Source organism: Agrilus planipennis, unplaced genomic scaffold (genome assembly GCF_000699045.2).
Source record: "Agrilus planipennis isolate EAB-ADULT unplaced genomic scaffold, Apla_2.0 scaffold75, whole genome shotgun sequence".
NCBI lineage: Eukaryota > Metazoa > Arthropoda > Insecta > Coleoptera > Buprestidae > Agrilus > Agrilus planipennis.
Window position 1 is genome coordinate 950,305 of NW_020439028.1, and position 9,586 is coordinate 959,890.

General features: G+C 34.5%; 2 protein-coding genes across 4 annotated transcripts in view; one reads left to right on the plus strand and one right to left on the minus strand.

Annotated features, from left to right (window-relative positions):
• The window catches only part of LOC108735994 (chorion peroxidase), a 65,148-nt gene extending 60,137 nt beyond the window's left edge, over positions 1–5,011 (plus strand). For both annotated transcript variants that reach the window (XM_025976457.1, XM_025976458.1), the window contains one exon: positions 4,890–5,011. In XM_025976457.1, coding sequence (XP_025832242.1) covers positions 4,890–4,956 — 67 coding nt within the window. In that variant the 3' untranslated portion in view covers positions 4,957–5,011. The remainder of the gene's footprint in view (positions 1–4,889) is intronic.
• A 535-nt stretch (positions 5,012–5,546) lies between these two features.
• LOC108736002 overlaps positions 5,547–9,586 on the minus strand; it is a 21,743-nt gene continuing 17,703 nt past the window's right edge. Inside the window, exons 2-4 of one of the 2 annotated variants that reach the window (XM_018468250.2) lie at positions 8,423–8,458; positions 8,207–8,351; positions 5,547–5,774 (exon numbers count right to left, since the gene is read on the minus strand). In XM_018468250.2, coding sequence (XP_018323752.1) covers positions 5,639–5,774; positions 8,207–8,351; positions 8,423–8,458 — 317 coding nt within the window. In that variant the 3' untranslated portion in view covers positions 5,547–5,638. Of the gene's footprint in view, positions 5,775–7,609; positions 7,688–8,206; positions 8,352–8,422; positions 8,459–9,586 lie in introns of those variants that run through there. The other variant, XM_018468251.1, reaches the window with a different exon arrangement.

Sequence of the window (9,586 nt, forward strand, 5' to 3'; positions counted from 1 at the left end):
GAGGTATTTTTAACCAACACCATCGAGAAGAGCATCGTTAAAAACATAGAAACACTGGTTATCGAATATTTTTTCGTCGCACTCATTACGTGGCAAGGGTTCAAATGGAAATGTGTTCTCTGAGCATTTATGGGTTAATGTGACGTGGTATACACCATATGAATATCCTTTTCTATTACTATTAAGACAATTACGACAAATATTAACAATTTAAGAAAAAAACTTTTCAAAAAAAAATTTCGCAGATCTGTGTTACCTTTTCCAGTAATCGCTGCATAGCTTCTGTCCCAAACGTCACAAGCTTCGCTTTTACAATTTGAATACATTTGTACTTCAAATTTATTGTTTTCTCCTAAATACGAATGTTTTTTCAACTTTTCTATCACTGTTTTTTTACATTTTTTCTCATTTTTTTCGTCCTTTTTTTCTCTAACTTTCCCAAATCCTCACATCTTAGTTTTCTAATAGGAAGTAGGTACTATTTTAAATTAAATTAAAGAAATATCTTTAAACATTCAAGTATGTGCTATTAGCGTTCTTTTATTAAAGTACTGATAATGACAAAAAGCAAATGTGCGTTTACTTTCCATTAGATTGTATTCCTTTTTTGACATGAATGTTGGGAAGTGTTTTGTTCGCGTAGTAAATTTGTTTCGATAACTTAGACACATTTCGTACTAAATTAAATGAGAAAAGTTAAGTCCACCTAAAGTAATATAAGTACTTATTTAAAATTTAAAGGATATTAATGGGATTCTCAGCAACAAGAAAAAATAAATCAGAGGGAAGTAGAAAGAAAACGAGCGACAGTTGCGGAATGAAGATAATGAAGATAAAGAAGAAATCCAATAAGCTTATGTTTTACATAACTGTTCTACTTTCTTACAATTTTCCAACAACTGTTATTGCTACTTAAAAGTTTCAAACGGTGGTGCATTATTTTAGGTTAATTTTCTTAGTATCATTTCATCATAAGCTCGTCAGACCTAAGACTGTTTGGACACATTTCCTCAAAACTACAACATCCCACATCCTTAACTTTTCGTAAACAGTAATCTAATCCAGGTCTACCCCTACTCCTCCTAACTCCTGTTTCTCACTCTAATATGTCTCTGATTAGGCCTTCATACCTAAGAAGGTGCCCTGCTAACATATCTCGCCTATTTCTTATTGACTTCCATCTAGTCCTTTGTTCTCCTACTGTTGCTAATACCACTTCATTTTTAACCTTTTCCATCCACGGTATCTTCATCATTCGCCTGTAACAACACATTTCGAACGCTTCTAATCTTTTCTTTTCCGTCGCGCCCACTGTACATCTGTCCATGTTTCGCACTCGTACAACGTCGCGCTTTTCGAATTTCTAAATTAACCGTTCGCCAGCATAGAAGTTACTTCTTTTTATTGAAGGTGACTCGACCCTGCGCTATCTTCTGCTTTATATCACTACTACTTCTTCCATCCCAACTTATCTGACTTTCTAGATACCTACCGAAAATCAGCCACTTCTTCTACTAATCATTTATCTCCTATCTTTATATTCGCTCTTTCCCTACTTTTTCTTCCCTTGCATACCAGTATTTTAGTTTTACTTTTATTTATTTTCATACAGTACTGATCTGTCAGAACCGCTACCATTTTATTTAAAGCTATCTCTAGGTCCTCCTTGCTAGATGCTAATACTGCTATATCATCTGCAAATCTAAGCATACTAATCTATTCCTACAGTTGTACTGTCTTTAAAGATGTTGATCGCATCTTCGATGTCTAGATTAAATAGTAGCGGTGACAGTGTGCGTCCCTGTCAGACTACCTTTCTAATATTTCCTTTTCTATGTTGCAGCTTCAGCTCTATAAATGCCTGTTGCTCTTTATACAAACTAAGTATCACTCTTCTGTGTCTGTAACTCATGCCTACATTTTTGAGTGTAGTTAAAATCTTGTCCCATTTAACATTGTCAAAAGCTTTTTCTAAATCTACAAATCCTATGTACGCACTCTTTCCTTTTTCTATCGTTTTCTCTATTGTTACCCGTAAAGCTAGAATGGCCCCCGCGTTCTTCTATTTCTTCTAAACCTAAATTGATCTTCCCCTAACAGCTCTTCCGCCCTTTTTTCCATCCTCCTTTGTACAAGTCTAGTTCAGCCAATTGTTATAAATGTCTCGCACCTATCCGCGTCTCTTTTTTTAGGTATCGTTAGTACCACATTACGTTTGTAATCCGCTGGGACTTTCCCCGTCTCGTAAATGTGACTAACCAGCTTAAACGTACGATCTCTAACCTGCTGTCCTGCACGTTTTAAAATTTCCGCCTGTATCCCATGTATAGCTGGCGCCTTATTATTCGTTATGTTTTTTAATGCTATATCGAACTCTTCTCTCAATATGGGAGTTTAGCTATCTCCATATCTCCACACTATCCTCCTTTTCTAATATATCTCCTAAGTCATGGCCTGCGTAAAGGTTCTCTAAATATTCTTCCCACCATTCTGCCTTTTCCTCATCTTCTATCAAAATGACTCCTGCCTCGTATATTATTACTACTGCACCCTATTTCTCTAAGGTTCCTTTTAATTATATTATCAGCCTCATCGGTTTTACCTACTTCAAACTTTTCTTCTACTTCTTTACACTTAATATCAATCCAAAGTTCCTTAACTGGCCTACACTTCCTAATTTTTTCCCACTTTATAAACTTACATCATTTTTGTTCTTCTTCGTCTGTCCTGTATTTCTATTTCCGCCTTTCTGCTATTAATCCTCCAATCTTGTTCGTTATCCAGGGTTTCCTACTTTCGTTTTGTTTTAGACCTAGTATACGAGTATCTGTAGATCTTCCACGTATAGCGCCTCTTAACGTGATGGTTGAATAAAGTATTCGCGACTGAGTACTGATAGAGCCGCTGCCCTCTTTCAATGACTTGTCTTTATCGGGCTTATCTTTAAGAACCCCCTAATTATAGTTTGACACATGGTGCGGCTCCCTAAATCACCAAAAATCGCAAGCCGATCTACCCACTCTAGTTTGTACTTGACAAGGCTAGCTTCAAGTCCTGTCGGATTGGGTTAATTTCCTAATGCGTTAAAATACAAATTATAGCGAATGAGATTTACGTTGCGCTTTTACGTGCAATTCTTCCACGAGCCGCCAATGTCTTAAAAGTTTATGAATAATATATAAAAATGATCCGTGGAAATCAGTGTGCGCCTTTTCAAAAAAACGTATCAATTAATTCGTACTAATCCTTCAGTATACGTAAAATGTCACTCATATGCATTTTTTAATTGAAATGTTTATTGACGTGACAACGTCTTATAATTCGATGGAGCCGGCTGCACGCTCGAAAAAACATGACTCATGCGGCGTTACCTCGCTCTGAGGCGTTCCATTTAAGGCTTGAAGTGCAAGCGAGAGCGCGGAACGAGCGACAAAGAGGCACAATCGGCCTCCGCGTTCGGCAGCGTTCGACATCTGTCTCTCTCCTACTTGAGTAAGCGATGCATCCGTGTGGACAGCTGCTATACAATAATACATTTCCATTTACCTCCTTCTCTATATCCATACAAAATATCTAACAAATAAAATTAAAATTTTCTTTTGAAAAATGAAACCATTCCATCAGTATTTTCTTATGACGTTGTCACGTTCAACTATCGTCAGTAAACCAACTTTACAGACAACCGATTTTTATATCTATACTAATATTATACTGTAAAGAGTTTGTAAGTTCGAATATAATGAGTATGTAAATTTCAAAAATTATTTTTTCAATATTTAGGGTGGATCTTCAAAGTAGGCATAGACTTTATATAATTAATAAAATTACTTTTCATGGAAATTAATTTTGCAACGTAAGTCGATGAAAAAATCGCCAAGCGGGGCAAGCTGCGGGCATATTGCTGGTATTGTATAGGTACTAAAGTAATTTTCATCAGTATCATCAAGTGACATGAGTAAGCCCCCAAAGCAGAATCGCTATTACAGTTCGACTTTAAGCATAGAAAACCGTCATCATCGTAAGATCGTCTTCCTTTTCTGAACTAATCCTGGCATTTCCGTAAAACTAAACATCCCTCATTCTTAACTATTTGTGAACAGTAAACTAATGTAAATCTACATCCAATGTTCTTAGCTTCTGTTTCTGATTCTAATATGCTTCTTCGTTTATTTCTTATTGATTTTCATAGTGGCCTCCATTCTTCTACTCTTTCTAGTACCTCCTCATTTCTAATGTTTTCTATCCGCGGTATCCTCATCATTCGTCTGTAACACCACATTTCGATACTACTGTGACGCTGTAGTCACTCCGTAGTCGTATGAGATGTGACTATTAAAAGTTGTGGTTCTGAGAAGAACCGATTTTATAATAGCGTTGGACACATTGCTGCATCAATGATTAGTTATGACACTATTGCAGCATCCGATGATTGACACTATTGCAGCATCCAAATAAAAGTGAGCCTGGTGTTATACCGATTTATTCAATTACTTACACGCTATTTATATAAAAATTATTTACATTGGTTTAATGGCAATAGTTATTTCAGCAGTTTACATATGTGTGGGTAATCTATGACCTAGTTAGTCGCACTGTACCGCGATTTTACTAAGTCGGCTGAAATGATGAACTTTAATTATTACACATTTGAATTGTTTATTGCTATACCGAGTGTTCCCACAACGCTATTATTTGCATCCGAAGCAAAATGCTTTTTAATCCCGACAATTAGGTGTATGGTAATATTTTGACATCCCAAGTATACATTTATTATAGCCCTGATAATCCGGACGCTAATTTATACATTAGCAATTCTTATTTTAATCTTATTTAATCACTGTAAACTGTAACAAGTGTTTCAAAATTAACACCTTTTTGGTAATTTTTAGGAACGAATTCGCAGATTGTTCCGGTCCTGTTATTCCTCGAATAAATCTTCAATATTGGAAAGATTAATATTTTGTTTGGTGTTGTTTTTATTACATTATTTTTTTATACACGTTGTGATATTATTTTGTTGTATTTACATGTTGTATATTTTATTGACTAGTAGATAGTAAATAAATAAATACATTGCATGAACACGTCCTTTATGATTAATTATAGAATTAAGAAACAATTTAAGGGAAGTTTGACTTTACAGATCGATATCCTTTATTAAAGAGTACTTGATAAACTTTAATGAATTAGTAGCAAATTTGTCAGTGGCTTTTTATGACTTCATGATTTTTCAGAAGTCTAACTTAATAATTTAAATAATCTGCAATTTGTTACCTACCTACCACTATCCGAGACAAAAGCGAGGGCAGCAAACTTCCGGGAGGGGGTGCCATTTTCGTCCTCCTATAGTTTCTTTCTTTGATACGTTGTACAGTATTATTCTTGATATATTTAATCGATTTTATTTTTTTTTACAATATTGACCCTATGAATTACGCTACCGATTAAGTATCTGAAATAAAGGATTCATGTTAAAAGAAACGGAATTTGTGCATAAAATAATTTTATTTTTAATGAAACTACAATAAAGAGCAGCGAACCGCCAGGTGTTTCATTATTTTTTACAGATTTAACAAGAACAAAGGTATGTAACTATTTAAATGACATTTTCGATAAACACATTACTATTTTTTTCAGTTTATTCATCTAAGAACTTAAATAATCGTTTAACAGATTGGGCATAATGATCTTCCGAAAGTCGACTTTTTCTTAACTTATTCAGTTCTCCTTGTGACGGTTCGTCCAGAGCTTGAGTAATACCATCGAATACATCACTAAAATAAAAATAAAAGGACTTAAATGGATTAGCAGCTCAAATAAAGGAAATTTGCAAAGCCTCTGTTGCACGGCGCGGCACACGGGATTGTCAATGCTCCATGTAAAGGGTTCGGCGCGGCCTGGAGTGGGCAAGAACGCCCTAACGCGTTCTTAGGCTTCTCGGGAAAAAACGCGTCAGGAGGATCCTTCACGCTCCAGGCCGCGCCGATCATGTTATACGGGACGTTGATTGCCAATCCAAAGAATACAGACCCATAGAAGACCACATCAATACGATTTTTTGTCGCAGTAGAATGCTCAGTTCTAACTGCGACCGTAGGAGTCGCATGGTCGAAATAGATAGGGCAGGGCAGGCTGCAGATGGAATTGTCAGCAGTCGTTGACCATGCGTCGACCAGAGTAGTTATGAGTAGGGGTGCACCTAAAAATTTTTTCTTTCAGGATGAAACATATTTTAATTAGTAGCTGATTATTATGAAGATGATGTTCAATATTTACATAAACCTCGAAATTTAGTATGTATTTTTTAATTCTCAAATGATATTAAATGTTGATTAACAAATGCAACAAAATTACTAAAAAAATATTATCGTCTGAACTCATCGGTTGAGAATAAACAATTCCATCGATTATAGTATAATTGCCATTTTATAATGATTTATCATTATCAATATTTTCTATTCTGACTGTTGCTATTCTCTGAAATGTAAATATTGAACATCATTTTCATAATAATATAATCAGCTACTAATTAAAATATTTTTCATCCTGAAAGAAAAAAATTTTTATGTGCATCCCTACTCATAACTACTCTGATCGACGCATGGTCAACGACCGCTAACAATTCCATCTGCAGCCTGTCCTGCCTATTTCGACCATGCGACTCCTACGGTCGCAGTTAGAACTGAGCATTCTACTGCGACAAAAAATAGCATTGATGTGACCTTCTATGGGTCTGTATTCTTTGCTCAGGGCGTGGATTGTCGCTCTATGAGCGCCATATAATGACTATCTTACACGGCGCCTGGAGCATGAATAGGCATTCATTCATTCAAACAGTTAAGAAGATATCAAGCTTTTCATTGTGTCTTTGTAAATACTTAGCATGACTTCTTGATTTTCTGTACTCATAATCTTCAATTAACAAATGACTATTTTTATTATAGATACAAAAAAAAACCCTTAATTAGCACTTAATTCACAGCATTTCCATGAATGAAATTGTTACTAGTTTTTCTTTTTTTCATTTCTTAACTTTTGTGATAATCAGGTTTTCATTACATGTTTATTTTTTGTTTATCGCGAATTTTTATCTGCAGCCAATGAGCACTTAAATAGCTCTTAAATTTGTCCACGGTATCATTTTTGTAATTTTGTTTCTTTGATTTGTCATCGTGCCTGAATTGTTTATTTGAACTATATGAGTGTATGCATTGCGCTATATTTGACTGAAATGTTATTTTTATCAATAAATACATGGTTTCGTGTCAGCTTCACGTCAGATAGCACAAAATTATTGTATCGTGAATAATTTTTATTTGAACAGCACCTAATTTATAACTTTGGTACCAAATCAGCTCCTAAAAAGCCCCCAATTTTGGCATTTTCGAAATTCATTATTGGGACTTTGTGGTGCCAGCTTCACGGTCCTCAGTTAAGACTCCAGGCCTCGCCAAACCTGTTACACGGAGCGTGGATTTTACACAAAATGTTTTATCATTTTTATTTTATGGCAAATACATATTTCCAAAAACAATGTCAGTTTATTAAAATGTATTGGATCTGGGTGGTACCCTTCTGGAATTTTTTGTACGTTTCTTGAAAAATTTGACGGTTGCAGTGTTTGGCGCCATTTTAAATATCTTAGAAACGAAAAGACCTACAGGTTTGCGGTTTTCATATTCCGTTTCTGAAAGAAATTGCTTATCATCTGTAGATTTTAGATGAACCCGTACTTTACAAATATTAATAATAATATTTATCGGTGCCAATATTGACAAATTCAAACTGGTATACCTTTTTTTTTTTAAATGGAATGCCATATTTTTTCTCGCATAGTAAGTACAATCCAAAATTAAATTTCCTTTCGAGTGATATACCGGTATTGGTATCTGTGACTAATAGTTTTCGAGAAATTTGCAATTATCAAGTTAACCGTTTTAAGAAGTTTGACGAGTTTATTTTATTTTTCGATTTTCAGTTTAGGTACTAACTGTTCAGTAAATATGTAGAAGTAACTGCAAAAGTTTTAATGCCAAATTTATTAAGAAGATTATTATTTAAGAAGATGTATTAAGAAGATAATGGCCTCTATGTTAAGTAAATAGTACTTATTTGTAGAAAATTAATGCATTCAAAACTACAAACATTTGATAACTGTGATGAAAGATGAAATAAAGTTTAATAAATTGAATTTTAAATAACTTACTGTGTAGGAACGTTTCCTATTGGATCTTTTCGTAATGACTTTGCTTGCAACGAAGCTTGTATTAACTTAGATAGTAGCAATCTTTCAGTTTCATCTTCCAGTCTTGCAATGGGAATGGGAGGCGCGTTATTTCGTTTACCATGAGCTTATAATGAAGAAAAAAAAAATTAAAACACACTGTAAGCATAATTCCTAAACTGTAGGTAGGATACTTACCTCCCCAACAAGAATGCCCATAGTTGAGACAGGAACCTGTAACAAGAATACAGAATAATTAATCTTTAGGGTTAAAAGTAAGTTAAGTAATATTGCGTTTCAGAAAATACTACAAACGGCACAGTGAACGCCATCTGTAGCACGATACTACATTTTAGGATTACGTATTTTTCAACAAGGTCCACTTGTGCGAATATCTACTTGATGAAAACGAATCCTGGCGTAGCCAACCTCAACGTGATAGGCACGTTAGCTTAATTGAATAAAATAATTCGAAGTGGTCTGTATTCTGTCGAAACTGCCAGACGCGGATCGCGATTTCGATCTTTTTGGATCTCATCAGCGCGTCGCAGGCAGCTTCGACAGAACACAGACCAACTTTTACCTGCTGTCTTAACAGTGTGTTTCAGACAGAATACAGACCACTTCGAATTATTTTAAGTAATATTATTAAATTACGGAATAAAAATTGCGACGGAAAAACATATTTTCTGAGTGCCTTTGTTTACTGTTGCCTCTATTTATATATTCATCTTCACTTATATCTACATGCTGGTAATTCTCCTCACATTCTTTGTTCAAAATTTTGAGGTGTCTATTTCTACTTATTTCTGTAAACTGGTTATATTATATTAAAGTCGACATTTCAATTTCATCTCAGAAATTTCCCAAAACCTAAAATTTATCATTATAAGGAGTTCATACATTATGTGTAGTAGTAAATTGTATGTTTATCTTAAGACATTTGAAAACCGTCACTGTTTACGTTTTCCGTCGATGCAGCTGCAGATTTTTAGTCCTAGTTGCCAATTCACGCGCAGGATCGGCTTCAGATTATAAATTGTGTTTATCTTAAAAAACATTTTTGCCCTTAAGGATGTTTGGGAGGTACAATCGGAGACAAGAGTACATAAAATTAGAAATTCGTGATTAATTAGGTTTTGCAGCATATCATGAGGTAAATAAATACTATCTATACACAAGAAAAAGTATACGGTTTGAGAGAAAATTTGGAATTTGACCAAAAACTTTGAATAAAATAAGAAATAACGAATAATATGGAAAATTTTTAACTGATTTGTGGCAGTGAATATGCCTTAATTTCAACTTCGAAACAAAAAAATATTTAGTTTCAATCGTTATTAATAATGAGCGTAAAACTTT